At 45.1% G+C, this 20967-nt stretch overlaps 1 protein-coding gene across 1 annotated transcript; it reads right to left on the bottom strand.

The window, feature by feature from the left end:
* Positions 1–514: 514 nt before the first annotated feature.
* Positions 515–20754, bottom strand: OCIAD1 (OCIA domain containing 1). The gene is made up of 8 exons (XM_044298988.1): positions 20589–20754; positions 14539–14611; positions 14025–14078; positions 12009–12056; positions 7500–7626; positions 3022–3203; positions 2534–2677; positions 515–763 (listed from the first exon to the last, which is right to left on the bottom strand). The coding sequence occupies exons 1-8, from the start codon at positions 20646–20648 to the stop codon at positions 726–728; spliced, it is 726 nt and encodes a 241-aa protein (XP_044154923.1). The 5' UTR covers positions 20649–20754; the 3' UTR covers positions 515–725.
* Between the last annotated feature and the right edge of the window lie 213 nt (positions 20755–20967).

Raw genomic sequence — 20967 nt, 5'->3', positions numbered from 1 at the left:
TTTTTCCACCTGCACTGTGACTGCTTACATGGTGTGTTCAATAAAAACATGGTAACATTTAATTCTTTGTGTGTTATTAGTTTAAGCAGACTGTGATTGTCTATTGTTGTGACTTAGATGAAGATCAGATCACATTTTATGACCAATTTGTGCAGAAATCCATATCATTCCAAAAGGGTTCACATACTTTTTCTTGCAACTGTATGTATAAATATATCAGGGGTCAGTACAGAGATGTATCCCATCATCTATATATCCCCAGGACTGTGACGAGGGGACATCCTCTGCGTCTGGAGGAAAGAAGGTTTGTACACAAACATAGAAGAGGATTCTTTACGGTAAGAGCAGTGAGACTATGGACCTCTCTGCCTGAGGAGGTGGTGATGGAGAGTACAATAAAGGAATTCAAGAGGGGCCTGGACGTATTTCTGGAGTGTAATAATATTACAGGCTATAGCTACTAGAGAGGGGTCGTTGATTCTGGAATTGATGGTTAAAAAACAGACAAAAAACATTTACAAAAAAATTAAACTTTAATGTGCTAAAATATAGAAGCCATTCTTTCTGAACACATTTGGCTTTTATAGTTGCATCAACGTAAACCAATAAAACATGTTACACGCCATGAAATCTGAATTCTGTTCTGATTTTTGCATTAATTTATTAAGTGCCAGCATATGGACCAGTTATTACAGATGCCAGCATTTGGTGTTCTGCAGACATTTTCATTCTTCCCACACATCGCCGTATTTGTTCTTCTTTACTGGAACACAGAAAATGTCATTTTGTAATTTGAGGATAAGTGCACTCGCTCATGAAAAGTTATAGTATTGAAGCTTCAGCTCAGCAATGGTGACTACTGGCAGAATAAGGCCAGATAATAAAACCAGTTAGACAAAATCCACCGGGTGACCTCAGCCTATGGCAAAATATATTGTGGGGGAGATTTATCAAATCAGTTTAAAGGAAAACTGGCTTAGTGGCTGAACCTGATTAGTTGCTATGGGCAACTAATCCACTTTGATAAATCTCCCCCAGTGTATGCCGCAGTTTTGCACTTTAAATGCAGTGGATACACCCGCGGCTACAGCTCCATTCAATGGAAATAATCCACGAGTGGACATCCACTGCGCTTTACAGCAATGTCCATACAGAAACTGCACAAAGAAAGCTTATGATCTCTCAGCGCAGTCATGAAAAACACATTGAATAATCTGAGGCTTCATAAACAACATCATGGACTCCCATTTTGCATGAAATCCACGCATAAAAACGTCAATGTGAACAGACCCTTTAAATTGTATTAGCTATTGGTTATGGCATTAGCAAGTGTAGATTTTCAATCTGGGGATCTTGGGATATAAGCCAAAACCAAAATCTTTGTTTGGCTGGGTGACAGGTCTTTGACTTGACTTAGGTCTGGGGGAATAACTTAGAGACTGCCAAGCTGGCACAGGAGTTGTCTAAGCTAGGCAACCTATAGCTGATGGTAATGTTCCACAGAAAATCTTTTGTTGCTGGGGATGTGAAAAACCAGACCCATCTATAAAGCATCTGTCTTCATCAGTCAATCCCCAACAACCCAAGTAATAAATATGAGCATTAAATGTGTGATATCAAAGCTGGGGCAAAGGGAAACATTGGAGTAGTCCATGGCAAACCAAACTTCACATTTCAAAGGCACGAACTGGAAGAAACAACATGACTGGATGTCATAAGGAACTACTCATTTTTTCCTTTGGACCAGTTGGGATTCAGTTCCTACATGTGTTTAAAGTGTACAGATTATCTCTGCTGCCTAATGAGCATGAGCCCCGATATAAGAGCAAGATATGTTAGAGGGAGCATGTTTATATGATCTGGAGTAGGGTTTCTGAGTAAAAAGTAGAGTAAATCCTTAGAGAACTCCTAGAAGAGACCGTGAGAGTCCTTATTACCCTGCTGTCATGTCCTGCTCTGACTATGTACGGAGGTCGGCCAGAATTGCAGCACGTGTTTAGTGTTCCGTTTAGGAGCCGTGCTGGATCCGCCTCCCATCAAGGGGCACTGGGTGGGGTCATTAGTTCAAATGGCTCTCTATCCCAGTGCTCTGAGCGGGTTATAGAAATCATTCTGGCCTTGGAAGCAAGGAGGCAAGGTTGTCTGTTCCAGCTCAGAAAAGATAAGTGTGCTTTCAGTTTTTGTTGGCGTCATCTCTCCCATCCCAGGTTCTGTGCGAACAGGCTGCTCCTATTCCCCTTTTTCACCATCTCAGGGAATCCAGGGTGTTTTAGCCAAGGCACAAGGACACATCCTTCCTACCATTAAAAGGTGTGTATGTGGGCTGAGCAGAGCAGGGAGAGAAGTCAGGGAGTTGCTAGGAGGTGACCCTTCCCCTGCTTCTCAACTAGAGCCTGGTTTGCTGGTTTATCTGTATGTCTGAGATCCCGTCCGGCGTGACACCTGCCCACAAAGCATGACTGACAGCTCTCCCAGTATCAATGTGTATAGAGAAGGCAGTGATATATGTGACAAACAAACCAAACTATGGCACCTTCTTTCCAAGGCTTCTTCTCCTGCATGGGTGCTCTAGAAGACGCTAAACCCGCCTTGTGGTAGGAATCTCTATTCTGGTCCCTCAGCTCATCATATGTCAGTGGTTTCTGTTTAGACGTTTCTTCTAGGATTGGTTCAGGTTCTGTATAATAAACCACATTTAAGTTATGCATTTTGGAAATTGTACCCGAATTTTAATTTTGATAGATGAGGCCAGTTTAGTATAAATCACTTCTCCTGAAGAGAACATTGACAAGGGGGGGGGCTCCTGCATAATACCTCATAGGCATTGTGCACTCATCTCGGCCAACTTTATCGTCCAGCTACAGTTGTGCTTCTCCGTGTATGATGTCGGATTGCGTGGGAGAGGATGATTGGAGGTACACATCAAGATCATGGGACTGACTAAGACAGACGAGCAGCAGGTATTTGTCTTCTTCATGTACAGTATTTCTTCCATTGCTTGTATTACTAAACAACACTTACCTTTTAAAACATTATCTCCAATTCCAGTGGGTGAAGACTCACTCATGGATGAGCTAAAAGGCACTTCTACAGCCTTGGTCTCATACTTGCTGTTGTACACACTGGATGTAGGTTTAGCCTCTACTGGGGCAAAAGTCTGCTGTGGGGCTGCGGTCTCAGCATTGTCTGTATGCTTGGGAAATCTGGAAAGTTATTCATAAAACACTAAAGACAAGGTTAAAATGTAGAAATAAAGTAAAGTAACCAGCTCATTTCCATAGCAGAAACTAGGATTAAAAAAATAAATAAAATAATGTAAGCTATATTAAATGGAACGTGTCGCCTGGATTTTGGGAATAGAGCTGGGGACATGGGCTGCTAGATCGCCGCTAGCACATCCGCAATACCCATAGCTCTGTGTGCTTTTATTGTGTCCAAAAAACGATTTTAGAGATATGTAAATTAACCTGAGAGGAGTCCAGCGTGAAGGAGCCCAGCACCGCCCCGCATACTCCGAATCTCCTCCTTGCTCTCAGATGTCACAAAGCTAGAGCGCCATAATTTCGAGATGTGCGAGCTAGCGCATGCGCAGTGTCGTCATAGTGTTCCTTCCCTGTGCTGGCATCAGTCTCAGGGAAGGAACTGCGCATGCGCTAGCTCACGGATTGAGAGATTACGGCGCTCTAGCTTTGTGACGTCGGGGAGCAAGGAGGAGATTCGGAGGATGTGGGGCAGTGCTGGGCTCCGGAAACGTTAGTAGCTTCATATATATATAAAATCGTTTTTTTGACACAATAAAAGCACACAGAGCTATGGGGACTGGGTATTGCGGATGTGCTAGCGGCCATCTAGCAACCCATGTCCTCAGCTCTATACACAACATCCCGGTGACAGGTTCTATTTAAAGAGATAATAAAAGAAAATGAGCTGTATAAAATCAAGCTTTTATATTAAACTTTTTTTTTTTTTTTTTTTTTTTTTTATTATTTGTGATTTTTACCCCCAATATCAATATATAAAAAAAGGTTCTGAAATCCTGTAGATTTTACACTGGTAACTGAACCTCATAGTAAACTTCCTGTTCTGTAGAGATCACTTCTCAGCAGTCATCTCGTCATCACAGGCAGGATTGCAATAAAATACATCACCTACATATGGATCCACCATTCACAGTAGGTGATGCCATCATCTTATCTACTCCTTCCTGACTTCTACATAGGTCACATAGTAGGTCTAGAAAACTTTCCTACAGAAATTAAAATGTCATCTCTAGACTACGGGCTCCTGCACATGACCGTATTTTGCATCCGATCTGCTTTTTTTTTTCTTGGTTTTCACATGGTCCCATTCATTACTAAGGGTCCGCAAAACTGACAGGCACACAGATGAAATACGTGCGCAATCCGCATTCTTACGTCCGTGTCACAGTCCCGTTTCAGATGGTGGCATTTAAACCGCAAGACTGACCACATGCAGTTCTAGCATCCTATGGTGGTCTAAATTTATTTCTACAGTTTAGCAGAGTTAACCTCTTTGCGACACCTGCCGTAATACTACGTCAGCGGGGTGCGAGGGGTGTATGGAGCAGCACCATCAGCTCCATATGTGGCAGGCAGGGGCGGATTGGCCATAGAGCTTACAGGGAAATCTCCGGTGGGCCGATGCCCAGGGGGCCACCTGGGCCCTCCTCACAGCCAGTCAGTGGAAGTTTTGGGGTATTTTGTGCTGCTGGCAGTATTTTGTGATGGACTATGTTATTTGGCTCTGTTGGGGTGGAATAATGTGCCACAATATGGTATTCCTGGCCCTGCCTTCCATCAATTTGGACTCCATTACAAAACGGGGCCACTTTTAGGCCTCTTTCACACGGGCGGCCCGGATTTGCTCCGGATGCGTCGCGTGTGCATTGCGGGAAACCCGCGCGAGTGCGCACACAATTTCAGTCAGTTTTGACTGCGATTGCGTTCAGTTTTTTCTGCGCGAGTGCAATGCATTTTGCACACGCGTGATAAAAAAAAACTGAATGTGGTATCTAGACCCAAACTTCACTGAAGTTCGGGTTTGGGTTCGGTGTTGTGTAGATGATATTATTTTCCCTTATAACATGGTTATAAAGGAAAATAATAGCATTCCTAATACAGAATGATTACTAAAATGTTGCTTTAGAGGGTTAAAAATTAAAAATTTAAATTAACTCACCTCATCCACTTAATCAGCCAGTCGGCATAGTCTTCTTCTTCAAGGACCTGCAAAAGGACCTTTGGTGACGTAATCGCGCTCACCACATGGTGATGTCAGCGCAGGTCCTGTTGAATGAAGATAGAAGGATCTTCAATCTTCATTCAGCAGGACCTGCGCTGACGTCACCATGCTCACCACGTGGTGAGCGCGATTACGTGAAAGGTCCTTTTGCAGGTCCTCAAAGAAGAAGAAAGAAGACGATACCGGCTGCACGATCAAGTGGATGAGGCGAGTTAATTTATTTTTTAACCCCTAAAGCCACATTTTAGTAATCATTCTGTATTAATAATGCTATTACAGTAAAATACAGTAAATTGACTTTAATCAATTTACTAACATTATCTCCTAGCAACCATGCGTGAAAATCAACTTGCATCTGCACTTGCTTGCGGATGGTATGCAACTTTCACACAGCCCCATTCATTTCTATGGGGCCTGTGTTGCGTGAAAATTCCAGAATATAGAACATGCTGCGATTTTCACGCAGCGCACAAGTGATGCGTGAAAATCACCGCTCATCTGCACAGCCCCATTAAAGTTCACCTCACGCATTGCAACCGCGCGGAATTCTCGCCCCTGTGTGAAAGGGGCCTTAGTATTTTTTCCAGGGCCACTTTAAATTCCCAGTCTCGCACTGGTGGCAGGGACCAGGTAAGTAATACAGCCAGCACCTGGCCGCAATGACCAGGAATCAGAGGTAACGCCGATCCCAATTATTTAACCACTCAGATGCTGCAGTCAATTGCGACCACAGCATCTGACCGGTTACACAGAGGGAGGAAGCTCCCAAAATTTTACAAGGTCTGGAAGAAATGGCTTCAAGCAATAAAGAATGACACCATCTATCCTCTTCTATAATGTCTGAGATTTTATTGTTCACTGTACAAGATATGAACATCCACTTTCGAATTATTTGTACAAAACGATTTATACCTGGTTGTATTTATATCTTTATATCCTGTTACAAGAATGGAATGATGTAATTCCATTATTGTATAATATGCTGAATAGCATATGATTTTTCTTTTGTTTATGTGTAAAAATGAGAATTTATATGCTTTAAAAAAAAAAAAAAAAAAAATTTACACAGAGGGAGGAGGCTCCCTCTGCCCTCTGATTGGAGCCCCCATGGAGAAAGTAAAGGGCTCCAATCGGTTGCTGTAACAGGCTGAGGCCTTATGAAGGATTGCATGCCGGTTATAGTGAGCTGCCTGTAAAGCTTAATGTCAAAGATGGCAGACCCTGCAAAAATCTAAATTTTTTGTAATTCTTTTTTTAGTACTAATCAAAATAAATACTATATAAATTTGGTATCCCCGTAATCGTACTGACCAGCAGAATAAGGTTGTCATGTCATTTTTAGTGCATAGTAAACACAATAAAAAAATAAATAAAATGAAAATTATCCATCTTAAAAGGAAATGAAAATTATCCATCTTAAAAGGAAATGTGACAACAAAAATGTTAAAACCAGATTTATTCTGTTTTCTGAACGATATTGTGGGGGCGGCCATCTTGCCCGAGGTGAGTTTTCTGGGCATGCTATGTGACCTCTGCAGATTTCATTGTACTAGGTAGGAATAGATAAGCCCCGACAATCACCTATTGTGAATAGAGGACCCTGTCTTATCTGTCATTCTTATTATGCCTCTGTGTGTAGATAAGCAGATAACTGCAGTAAAGTGATCTGTACAGACCAAGAAGTGGAGCCGATTATTTGGCTTAGGCTGGGTTCAGACCTGAGCGTTTTACAGCGCGTTCCTACAAGGAGAAACCAATGCTTCCCTATCGGCATGGTTCTCAACTTGGCGTTTTACAGTGCGTACGATCGCGCTGTAAAACACTCGACGCCCCAAGAAGTACAGGAGCTTCTTTGGGGCGTTTTGTCACGCGTTCCCGTACATAGACTTCCGGGAACGTGCGACAATGGGCGTTCGCTTTTTCCGGAGCCGCGATTGTAAACGCGCATACAATCGCGCGCTCCATCCCGAACACTCAGGTCTGAACCCAGCCTTAGTGCCAGTGAGAAAACTGCAGGATTTTTATATATAGATATTAACACGGAAAATTAAAAATATGTTAAACATGATTTAAACAATAGGTCCTTTTCTGATGACACATTTCTTTTAAAGTGGAGGTCCCCAAATGCTAAAAGGCAGCCATATTGCAGCCATTGTGAAAGCAAACTTTTACAGAAGAGTCACCAAGTCATAAATTGCAAAACTTTCTTTTGTTTGGTAGAATGACAGATATCTTACTGTGCTTGAGTCTTTGGTCCCTGACGAATAATCTCTGCCATCGGGGAATTCTCCAATCTCAGAAATTTCTCCCTGCATTCTTTAATATACGAAATCTTTCCAGCTATGTATCCAAAGACACCAGCAACTTCCAGACAAAAACAAAAACACAACACGGTCACATTGTGTCTTTCAGGCCGTGTCTTTATAGTCTTGTGAATCTGATAAAGGCTACAGGTATATAACCTATAGTGATACATTTCACTGGATTATTACTGCCACAGGCTTTAGACCAGGGGTGCACAACGTTTCCTAGTTGGGGGCCGCATTACCAGACTGAACCAATGACGAGGGCCGAAATTAAAATTTAAAAGGTGTATTAAGTGAAATGTTGTACTTATGGCATATTGAACACACATTATATACCATTAATGTCTAGTTACACTTCCAGGACTCCCATCTAATGTGAGAAATGCATGAATATGACATGTAAAAAGCCCCAAGACATAGGCATACATGTCTGTTACCAGATGGTTAAGGGCCGCACAGAATGGTATCAAGGGCCGCATGTGGCCCCCGGGCCGCAGGTTGTGCACCCCTGCTTTAGACCCTTAGGAGCCTTTATTTTACTTGATTTAGATGTACTTTTGTCTAAAACATTTGTGTTTTTTAATTGAAAATATTGCTTTAGAAGTATGTAGCGGCATGGGTGAAACAGGGGGATTTACCAGGGCCGGAGTATTGGCTGAAGGAACATCTTAGTCTGTCTACTCTCTGGCCTGTGCTGGAGTCTCCAGGTTTAGTTTCTGGAAGGTTACTCCCTGCTCACAGACTGGCTAACCAAGTATGGAAGGCAGCCAAATTCAACTCGTATGTGGATTTGCCAGATGTAGTCCCACTCTGGAACAATCCCATGTTCCCACACTTGATAAACCTGGAGGATTCGGTGACATGGAAAGGGTGTGGGGTGAGGACACTGGCTGAGTTGTATGATGGGGGTGTATTGCGGACTTTACAGCAACTACAGGAGAAGTTTGAGATTCCCCACTCCTTATTTTATAGGTACCTTCAATTAAGGCATGCCCTGAGCGCTCAGTTTAGAGAGACGAGTCGCAGTATTTCTAAGTATCCTTTGATAGGGGTGCTGCGATCACAGGGACCTAAGGGCATTATCTCTATATTGTATACATATTTGCTGGGTGAACGCATGATTCTTCAACCATTGGAGGTAGAGGCAAAATGGAAAGCTAACATTCCAACTCTTGACGCTGAAGACTGGGAGGAGTCTTTGTTAGTACCCACTAAGGTTTCCCCATCGGTAAACAATAGGCTGACACAACTGTTCATTTTGCATAGGAGTTATTTGTCCCCTCTTCGGCTGCATAGGATGGGGAGATCGCCTAGCAGCAGGTGTCATAGATGTCAGGAGGAGAGTGCTGATTTCTGGCACTTGATGTGGGGATGTAGGTATTTACAGGTCTTTTGGGGCGAAGTAGTAGAAATCCTCTCCACAATGGTACCTGCACCGATAGGGGTCTGCCCTAAAATATGTATCCTGGGAGTATTGGAGGAGGAACAGTGGACACATTATCAGAGGGTATTTTGGGGGTAAGCTCTCTTTCTGGCCAGAAAGGAGGTAGCTGAGGTGGATGGCGGAAAGGTCCCCTACGGTAGGCCAATGGAAGACCTTGATGAATCATGCAATGACGATGGAAAAGTGGTGTATATCCATAGAAAGTGTCCTTGGAAATTTCAGAGAGTATGGGGAGAATGGTGCTCATCTACTCACTCCTTGCAATCTTTACATTTACACTCTGTGTCGGAGGATCCCACTGTGCTGGGTGTCTGAACACTAAACTGCAGATCTTGGGTGTTTTTTTATGTCAAATGTGGAATACTGTGGATACTTGCCCGATGTGCTGCGAAGCAAGCGGCTCCCCTGCGTGGGTTGCCACTGCTTCAGACTGTGATGAACCATGCTTGTTGTTAAACTTCAATAAAACGAGTTTAAAAAAAAATAATATTGCTTTATATGGCTTGTGCAGCTTTTATGTTACACAGTACATAGCAGCTGCAGCATGCCATTCTGCAATAAATCTGTCAGACTGCTTGCGACCCTTCTGTTTTCTACTGGAGGGTTTACTAAACTGATTTATGACCAAAGCTTGTCTGCATCCGTTCTGCAATTTTGCGGAACGGGTGTGGACCCATTCATTTCAATGGGGCCGCAAAAGATGCGAACGCACATAGCCGGTATCCCTGTTTTGCGGATTCGCAATTTGTGGACTGCAAAATGCTTACGGTCGTGTGAATGCACCCTTAGGCCCCTTTCACACGGGCGAGTATTCCGCGCAGGTGCAATGCGTGAGGTGAACACATTGCACCCGCACTGAATCCGGACCCATTCATTTCAATGGGGCTGTGTACATGCTACAGAGTTGTTTTGCAAGCTGCACTTGTGCGTTGCATTAAAATCGCATCAGGTTCTATATTCTGCGTTCTTTACCCAACGCAGGCCCCATAGAAATTAATGGGGCTGCGTGAAAAAAAAGAAAAAAAAGAAAATCGCATTCGCAAGCAAGTGCGGATGCGGTGCGATTTTCACGCATGGTTGCTAAGCGAGCGATGAGCGACCCGAGACCCTATTTACTAATGGTTATAATGGAAAATAATAGCAGAGGGTTAAAAAATAATAAAAACATTACTCACCTCATCCACTTGATCGCGCAGCCATTATAGTCTTCTTTGTTTTTCTTGAACGACCTGCAAAAGGGCCTTCGCTGACAGCATCGCGCTCACCATGTGGTGAGCGCGGTGATGTCAGCGCAGGTTCTGCTGAATGAAGATAGAAGGTCCTTTTGCAGGTCTTTCAAGAAGAACAAAGAAGAGGATCCAGGCTGCGCGATCAAGTGGATGAGATGAGTAATGTTTTTATTATTTTTTTAACCCTCAATTGACATTGGACTTTGCATTAAAGAAAGTTAATATATTTTCCATTCTAACCATGTAATAGAAAATAATAAAATCAACAGAACACCTAACCCAAACCGAACTTCAGTGAAGAAGCCCGGGTTCGGGTACCACAGTCAGTTTTCTCACGCGCAAGCAAAACGCATTGCACTTGCGCGGAAAAAAGCTGAACAGAACGCAGTCGCAGAGGAACCTGACTAAAATTGCGTGCCTACTCTTGTGGGTTTCCCGCAATGCACCCTGAACGCATCCAGCCCTCACCCGTGATGCCCATGTGAAAGAGGCCTTAGTCTGAGAGGACATATAGATAAAGAGCAGCTGGGTGACTAGTCAATAAAAGAAAAGCAATCTACTTCATTGGTTTATTTTTCTACACTGTCAATGCAAGTAAAAGGTATCAAAATATCTTTTAGGTTATGTACACATCTCCTAAGGGCTCATTCACACAGCGGATCCACAAAACACTGACATGGCAATGTGCGTTCCGCATTTTGCAGACGGCGCATCGCTGGCACTAATAGAATATGCCTCTTCTTGTCCGCGATTGTGGACAAGAATATGACATGTTCTGGAGCCGGGCCGCACATTGTGCAGCCCCATAGAAATGAATGGGTCCGCAATTCCGTTCCGCAAAATGCAGAACGAAATTGCGGACGTGTGAATGGGGCCTTAGAAATCCGCAGCATGTTTATGTTTGGGATTTTTGGTGCAGATTTCCCCCTCTGCTGCAAAACCGCATCAAATCAGCACCAAAACCCACATGTGGTTTTGGGTGCATGTTTACCTGCACATGGTGAAGATTACGCACGGTCTTTCTGTGTGGGTACTTGGGTGGAAAACCACAGCGTAATACAGTACCAGCAAAGTGTATGAGATTTCACAAATGTCATGTACACTTTGCTGTTTCCTTTTGTGCAGAAATTGACCTGCGGTGTGGATTTTGAAATCTGCAGCATGGCAGTTTTTTTTTATTGGATTTCACCCGTTTCAATGCAACTGTGAGATCTGTGGCAAAACTGCATCAAATCCGCACTAAAAAACCCAAGTAACACATGCAGTTTTTGGTGCAGATATACACACAAATCTGCATGGAATTTCTGCAAGACCACCCACATCGGAGTCTTCCAGATATATTTTTTTTCTATTATTTCCACCTTGCCTGGAATACCTATGGAAAAGACCCATACTCACTTGCTCCATGGCTCTCTTCACTGGTCTTCCCATCCCTGTCTACCATTTTCTGTATGAATAGGGTCTTGTGCTCTGCCGCCGACAATAACTGGTCTCAGTGGTGAAGTACTGCTGGAGGTTAGTCATTGGCTGCAGATGCGTACGTGACCCCATCCATGCAGAAGTTAACAGATGGGGACCAAAGGGTAGGTAGATGGAATGGAGCGGTGGGCTATAGGCGAGTAAGGATTTTTACATTTTCAGACAAGTCTGGAATAATAGAAATAAAAAAATAAAAAAAAAAAAAACCTTTAAAGAGCCCCTGATGCAGATGTGAACCTAGTTTATACTGCCAAAAAGATGACAGAAGTATGAAATGAATCCACTTACCGGCTATTTTTGGGAAAGAACCGAATCTGGTGGATGTTGTAAGTATACCTGCAACAAATAAACTTATCAAATAACAGTGACATGAAATAATGGAGAGGACAACAGCGCTGCAGATGAATATATGCCCCAAGTATCCTGAAACATGTATATTTGCAAGTGTGATTAGTAAGTTGTCCATGCAATATTAATTATTAAATGGGTTTTCCAAGTGTTTTTTTTACCGATGACCTATTCTCGGGATAGGTCATCAGTATTTGATCGGTGGGGGTTCGATACCCAGGAACTCCGCAGATTAGCCGTTTGAGAAGGCAGCAGCGCTTGCAATAGTGTTGTGGCCATCTCAGTTTTCTCCAGGCCAGTGATGTCACGTTTATCGGTCACATGGCCTAGTCCAGGCATAAGCAACCTTCAGCAATCCAGCTGTTGTGAAACTACAATTCCCAGCATGCTTCATTTCTATGAGAGTTCTGAGAAGAGCAGAGCAATTATGCATGTTGGGAGTTGTAGTTTCACAACAGCTAGAGTGCAGGAGGTAGCCCACTCCTGGCCTAGGCACACCTCAGCCCCATAGAAGTAAATGGAGCGGAGCTGCGATACCAAGCACAACCGCTTTACAATGGACGACGCTGTGGTGCTACTGTGAGAGTCGGTTCCTTCTCAAACAGCTGATCGGCGGGGTCCAAGGTGACGGACCCCCACTAGATACTGACTACCTATTGTCATGGTGGGGAGTGGGGGAAACCCCCCACCCTACAATGTGAGGAATATAAGGTAGCAGCTAGGCCTGAAAACAGGGAAAAGGGAGCTGGAATTAAACTAAGCATCCCTAAAGCCTATCCCTGACCTCCTGACTGTATGAGCCACCCTCGATGGTAGTGGGGCTCATACTTTCAAACCTGGGCCCTACTGACCCTAACGGTCCCTGCAATATGGCCTCAGAATGTGGACATAACCGATTCCTCCAAGACACGGAGGAACCGGAGTCTCCAACAGGCCTAGCAACAAAGGGGAAGAAAGCAGCCAGCAGTGGACGACACGACAGGTAAGTGTCCAGTGGCAGAAAACACCACTGCCAACAGGACCAACATGGACACCTACCTGACACAGCTGCAACAGGAACTCGGGCCATCCATGCCGCTACCACAGGATCCTGGTAATGAGCATAGGCCCAAACACCCAGCTCCACCTTGCACACACATTAACCCCATATACACCAGAAATGGGAAGGGAAACAGCTTTAAAGGGGAAGTGCACACGCATGCATAACAAAACACGTTGCCACCAGCAACTATCATGCGTGGCAAAAGTGTCACGGCAAACTACCACCAAGCCGTGACACCTATCCTCAGGAAAGGTCATCAGTAAAAACACTTAAAAAACCCTTTTAAATTGTTATTATTCCATATTAACCTGTTGGCTTATTTTTCACCCTCAGACATTCACTATAATGCCACAATTCAGATGTAGAGGAATTGTCCCCAACTTTGGAATAAATCAATTTCAAGGGGTACTCCAAGACATTGAAAACGTTCCCCAATGGCGTGCAGATGGTGAAACATACATAAGTTGATACTCACCTTGCCAATCACCCGCCACTGTCATGCCAACGGTACACGGGTCTACGTTGCACTCCACTTCTTGCTACTGTTTTCAACATGGCAGGAGTGCTACTCACTGGCTACAGCAATGACCAGTAGGAGAACCCCTGCACCGTCTGAAGGGCAGCGGTGGGGAATGAGCCAGGTGACTATAAGCAGTTTTTTTTTTTGTTTTTTAAACTTTGCTGGAGCATTTTTAATCTGCTGATATGACCCTTTAAAGAAGTTGTCCCATTAAAACATAGGGGGTAAGTTGCCCTAATGGGACAACTCCTTTAAAGAAAATAAATGCACAAGTGTAATAACTGTTCCCGTTTAGAATGGCTCTGAATGTTAGGTAGACAGGTTGTCAATAGGAAATACTGTACACAAATGCAACTGAATTATTAGCAGCCCACGCAGTTAAGAAGGAGCCTACCTCTGCGGATGAGGGTCTGTGTAGCCAGCATGCTAACAACGGAGAAGGGGACAGCTGAAATACAAGAAGATAACATTACACAAAAGCTACATTTAGGATGGATTCTCATTTTGCTCGGATTTTTGGAGCATTTGTAAAACTTTTATATTTTTTCATGTGAACGGGAGCGGAGCTGCCGTACCCCAGCATGGACGACCAACCTGTGGCTATCCAGCTGTTGTAAGACTACAACTTCCACCATGCCCTGCTGTAGGCTGAATGCTGAAGGCAGTCTAAGCATGCTGGGAGTTGTAGTTTTGCAACAGCTGAAGAGCCGCAGGTATGCCATCCCTGCACTACACAGTAGATCAGGCTTCTGCTTCCCGCTCCATCCACTGTCTGGTCTCCAGAGCTTCTGACACCTTCAAACAGCCGATTGGCCCTCCACATATCGGATATTCATGACCTATCAACAATATCTAGAAGACTCCTTTAAGACTATCACTAGAATCCAAGGATGCTACAGACTACTTACATCTGTACCAAAAGCTCTCAGAATTACATTCTCTCAAGACTCTCTTCTCCTCTTCAGTGGGAGTGTAGCCACTCTGCGAAAAACAGAAGAAAAGTCCATGTTTATACAGAATGCTGCCATGTCATCACTTCTGGACGCCTGCGCTGGAGGGAAGATGAAAGAGTAGTTAGGGGGATGGGTCCACTTCGGTTACATAAATGGACAGGTTTATATTGTTTTAATTCCAGTTCCTTATTCTGCAGGGCCCAGAGGGACGGACATCAGGCTCTGTTCACACTTCACTACTGTACTTCACAGTATATATTCTTGGGAAGCTCATATCCATAGGGCACTACTGACTCATTACATCAGGGATCAGAAACCTCCGGCACTCCAAATGCTGGGAAAATACAACTCCCAACATGCTCCATTCATTTCTATGGGAGTTTCGAGTACAGCCAAGCAAGTGTGCATGCTGGGTGTTGTGGTTTCCCCACAGCTATAGTGTGGGGGGGAAACTATAGTGTCTGCGCCTGTTTTTAGGCGTAAAAATACTGTTTTAGACTGTATTATTATTTTAGTCTCATTTACTACTGAAATTGCATATGTTTTAGAGGCATTTGTGCCCCGTTTGTTTTGATGTTTTAGACTAGGGCCTCATGCACACGAAGGTATTTAGTTTCCGCGTCCATTCTGGGGTTTTTTGAGGACCATATGCGGAACCATTCATTTCAATGGCTCCAGAAAAAAAAAAAAAAAAGGGAAGTTACTCCGTGTGCATTCTGCGTTTAGGCATGTCCGTTCCGCCAAAAAATTGAACATGTCCTATTATTGTAAGCATTACAGAAAAGGATAATACTGTTCTATTAGGGGCCAGCTGTTCCGTAAAACACGAAATGCACATGGATGTCATCTCTATTTTTAGCGGATTAGTGTTTTGCGGACCATAAAATACCAACAGTCGTGTGCATGAGGGCCAATTCAGAGGTTTTCTAATGTTTGCACCTCTTTTCCAACCTATTTACTGTATGAAGGTCTCAAAAACAGTCTAATTTCTTCTCCACTCCAGGGATTTCGTACTTTTCTACGGCTACTTTAACATCTGCGTTGTGCTGTCCGGTTTTGAAATCCGGCAGAGGGTCTCAAAACCAAAGCACAAAGCTTCAGTTTTGTCCCCATTCATTGATAAGGGGAGAAAACTGAACAAACCGGAACGAAGTGCACCAAAACACATTCCTTTCTGGTTTGTTGCGTTCCCATGCCAGACGCAAAATTGCTGCAAGGACGAGGGAGTTCTATGCATTGGACTTGCAGCGTGCGTCAGCGACAGCACCAGTCCTAACCTCCCAGCGCTGACGCGGTCGCATAGCATTATATTCATTTATGATGCTATGTAACCCTTACAGTTCTGGAATGTATTGGAAAACACGGACATAATGCTGACTGAAGTTATGCCTACAAAGTGCCATATGTTGGAGCCTTCTGTAGAAGGTATATGCATCAGGAAATCATCATGACGGAAGGCAATGTGTGTGAACAGATCCTTACAGATGATTGCATAAATTATATCATAGGGAGGATATCCACACGTCAGTGTACAGACAGCACACTATGGTGATGGGCCCTGTACAGCACCGTACCTGCATTCTCCTGTATATATAGCAGACATGTCAGTGTACAGACAGGACACTATGGTGATGGGCCCTGTACAGCGCCGTACCTGCATTCTCCTGTATATATAGCAGACATGTCAGTGTACAGACAGCACACTATGGTGATGGGCCCTGTACAGCACCGTACCTGCATATATAGCAGACATGTCAGTGTACAGACAGGACACTACGGTGATGGGCCCTGTACAGCACCGTACCTGCATTCTCCTGTATATAGCAGACATGTCAGTGTACAGACAGGACACTATGGTGATGGGCCCTGTACAGCGCCGTACCTGTATTCTCCTGTATATATAGCAGACATGTCAGTGTACAGACAGCACACTATGGTGATGGGCCCTGTACAGCGCCGTACCTGCATTCTCCTGTATATATAGCAGACATGTCAGTGTACAGACAGCACACTGTGGTGATGGGCCCTGTACAGCGCCGTACCTGCATTCTCCTGTATATATAGCAGACATGTCAGTGTACAGACAGCACACTATGGTGATGGGCCTGTACAGCGCCGTACCTGCATTCTCCTGTATATATAGCAGACATGTCAGTGTACAGACAGCACACTGTGGTGATGGGCCCTGTACAGCGCCGTACCTGCATTCTCCTGTATATATAGCAGACATGTCAGTGTACAGACAGCACACTATGGTGATGGGCCCTGTACAGCGCCGTACCTGCATTCTCCTGTATATATAGCAGACATGTCAGTGTACAGACAGCACACTATGGTGATGGGCCCTGTACAGCGCCGTACCTGCATTCTCCTGTATATATAGCAGACATGTCAGTGTACAGACAGCACACTATGGTGATGGGCCCTGTACAGCGCCGTACCTGCATTCTCCTGTATATATAGCAGACATGTCAGTGTACAGACAGCACACTGTGGTGATGGGCCTGTACAGCGCCGTACCTGCATATATAGCAGACATGTCAGTGTACAGACAGGACACTATGGTGATGGGCCCTGTACAGCGCCGTACCTGTATTCTCCTGTATATATAGCAGACATGTCAGTGTACAGACAGGACACTATGGTGATGGGCCCTGTACAGCGCCGTACCTGTATTCTCCTGTATATATAGCAGACATGTCAGTGTACAGACAGCACACTATGGTGATGGGCCCTGTACAGCGCCGTACCTGCATTCTCCTGTATATATAGCAGACATGTCAGTGTACAGACAGCACACTATGGTGATGGGCCCTGTACAGCACCGTACCTGCATTCTCCTGTATATATAGCAGACATGTCAGTGTACAGACAGCACACTATGGTGATGGGCCCTGTACAGCGCCGTACCTGTATTGTCCTGTATATATAGCAGACATGTCAGTGTACAGACAGGACACTATGGTGATGGGCCCTGTACAGCACCGTACCTGCATTCTCCTGTATATATAGCAGACATGTCAGTGTACAGACAGCACACTATGGTGATGGGCCCTGTACAGCACCGTACCTGTATTATCCTATATATATAGCAGACATGTCAGTGTACAGACAGCACACTATGGTGATGGGCCCTGTACAGCGCCGTACCTGCATTCTCCTGTATATATAGCAGACATGTCAGTGTACAGACAGCACACTATGGTGATGGGCCCTGTACAGCACCGTACCTGTATTCTCCTGTATATATAGCAGACATGTCAGTGTACAGACAGGACACTATGGTGATGGGCCCTGTACAGCACCGTACCTGTAGTCTCCTGTATATATAGCAGACATGTCAGTGTACAGACAGCACACTATGGTGATGGGCCCTGTACAGCACCGTACCTGTAGTCTCCTGTATAAATAGCAGACATGTCAGTGTACAGACAGGACACTATGGTGATGGGCCCTGTACAGCACCGTACCTGCATATATAGCAGACATGTCAGTGTACAGACAGGACACTATGGTGATGGGCCCTGTACAGCGCCGTACCTGCATTCTCCTGTATATATAGCAGACATGTCAGAGTACAGACAGCACACTATGGTGATGGGCCTGTACAGCGCCGTACCTGCATTCTCCTGTATATATAGCAGACATGTCAGTGTACAAACAGCACACTATGGTGATGGGCCCTGTACAGCACCGTACCTGTATTCTCCTGTATATATATAGCAGACATGTCAGTGTACAGACAGGACACTATGGTGATGGGCCCTGTACAGCGCCGTACCTGCATTCTCCTGTATATATAGCAGACATGTCAGTGTACAGACAGCACACTATGGTGATGGGTCCTGTACAGCGCCGTACCTGTATTCTCCTGTATATATAGCAGACATGTCAGTGTACAGACAGCACACTATGGTGATGGGTCCTGTACAGCGCCGTACCTGTATTCTCCTGTATATATAGCAGACATGTCAGTGTACAGACAGAACACTATGGTGATGGGCCCTGTACAGCACCGTACCTGCATTCTCCTGTATATATAGCAGACATGTCAGTGTACAGACAGGACACTATGGTGATGGGGCCTGTACAGCACCGTACCTGCATTCTCCTGTATATATAGCAGACATGTCAGTGTACAGACAGCACACTATGGTGATGGGTCCTGTACAGCGCCGTACCTGTATTCTCCTGTATATATAGCAGACATGTCAGTGTACAGACAGCACACTATGGTGATGGGTCCTGTACAGCGCCGTACCTGAATTCTCCTGTATATATAGCAGACATGTCAGTGTACAGACAGAACACTATGGTGATGGGCCCTGTACAGCACCGTACCTGCATTCTCCTGTATATATAGCAGACATGTCAGTGTACAGACAGGACACTATGGTGATGGGCCCTGTACAGCGCCGTACCTGCATTCTCCTGTATATATAGCAGACATGTCAGTGTACAGACAGCACACTATGGTGATGGGTCCTGTACAGCGCCGTACCTGTATTCTCCTGTATATATAGCAGACATGTCAGTGTACAGACAGCACACTATGGTGATGGGTCCTGTACAGCGCCGTACCTGTATTCTCCTGTATATATAGCAGACATGTCAGTGTACAGACAGAACACTATGGTGATGGGCCCTGTACAGCACCGTACCTGCATTCTCCTGTATATATAGCAGACATGTCAGTGTACAGACAGGACACTATGGTGATGGGGCCTGTACAGCGCCGTACCTGTGTATATATAGCAGACATGTCAGTGTACAGACAGCACACTATGGTGATGGGCCCTGTACAGCGCCGTACCTGCATTCTCCTGTATATATAGCAGACATGTCAGTGTACAGACAGCACACTATGGTGATGGGTCCTGTACAGCGCCGTACCTGTATTCTCCTGTATATATAGCAGACATGTCAGTGTACAGACAGCACACTATGGTGATGGGTCCTGTACAGCGCCGTACCTGTATTCTCCTGTATATATAGCAGACATGTCAGTGTACAGACAGAACACTATGGTGATGGGCCCTGTACAGCGCCGTACCTGTATTATCCTGTATATATAGCAGACATGTCAGTGTACAGACAGCACACTATGGTGATGGGCCCTGTACAGCGCCGTACCTGCATTCTCCTGTATATATAGCAGACATGTCAGTGTACAGACAGCACACTATGGTGATGGGCCCTGTACAGCACCGTACCTGTATTCTCCTGTATATATAGCAGACATGTCAGTGTACAGACAGGACACTATGGTGATGGGCCCTGTACAGCGCCGTACCTGCATTCTCCTGTATATATAGCAGACATGTCAGTGTACAGACAGCACACTATGGTGATGGGCCCTGTACAGCACCGTACCTGCATTCTCCTGTATATATAGCAGACATGTCAGTGTACAGACAGGACACTATGGTGATGGGGCCTGTACAGCGCCGTACCTGTGTATATATAGCAGACATGTCAGTGTACAGACAGCACACTATGGTGATGGGCCCTGTACAGCACCGTACCTGCATTCTCCTGTATATATAGCAGACATGTCAGTGTACAGACAGGACACTATGGTGATGGGCCCTGTACAGCGCCGTACCTGTATTCTCCTGTATATATAGCAGACATGTCAGTGTACAGACAGCACACTATGGTGATGGGCCCTGTACAGCACCGTACCTGCATTCTCCTGTATATATAGCAGACATGTCAGTGTACAGACAGGACACTATGGTGATGGGCCCTGTACAGCGCCGTACCTGCATTCTCCTGTATATATAGCAGACATGTCAGTGTACAGACAGGACACTATGGTGATGGGCCCTGTACAGCGCCGTACCTGCATTCTCCTGTATATATAGCAGACATGTCAGTGTACAGACAGCACACTATGGTGATGGGCCCTGTACAGCGCCGTACCTGCATTCTCCTGTATATATAGCAGACATGTCAGTGTACAGACAGCACACTATGGTGATGGGCCCTGTACAGCGCCGTACCTGCATTCTCCTGTGCGGCGGCTGCTCGCTGAGGTCTGCCTGAGGAGAGCTCATGTTCATGCACAGCTGTAACAACCATCAGCTTTATGTGTCCTGTACAGCGCCGTGACCTCTGCTTTCCCCTCCTACATGTACAGCAGACAGCCCGGAAATCCCGCCTGTACCCGGAAGCGATAGTCCGGCTGCCGCCCCCAGCGCACACAGCAGGGAGCACTGCTGCTGTCACACCGGGCACATAGCCCACTGTCCGTCATACTAACGTCATAGGAAGCACCGTCTCCATGGCCCCAGGGGCTGGTGAATAGTTATCACATGCCCCATACACAGACGGCGCGGATAAGCTGATGGTTTCATATCACTACAACATTCCTGGTGGTCA

The sequence above is a fragment of the Bufo gargarizans genome, chromosome 1, assembly GCF_014858855.1.
Source record: "Bufo gargarizans isolate SCDJY-AF-19 chromosome 1, ASM1485885v1, whole genome shotgun sequence".
Classification (NCBI taxonomy): Eukaryota; Metazoa; Chordata; class Amphibia; order Anura; family Bufonidae; genus Bufo; species Bufo gargarizans.
The sequence above is the reverse complement of the archived record's forward strand: the minus strand, read 5'-3'. Positions and strand labels throughout refer to the sequence as shown.

Coding starts and splice junctions, on each gene's coding strand:
- OCIAD1 (XM_044298988.1), bottom strand. CDS start 20,648: ATGAACATGAGCTCTCCTCAGGCAGACCTCAGCGAGCAGCCGCCGCAC. Junction 14,079..14,538: donor TGAGAGCTTTTGGTACAGAT/GTAAGTAGTCTG, acceptor CTTGTATTTCAG/CTGTCCCCTTCTCCGTTGTT. Junction 7,627..12,008: donor TTCTTTCCCAAAAATAGCCG/GTAAGTGGATTC, acceptor TTTGTCTGGAAG/TTGCTGGTGTCTTTGGATAC.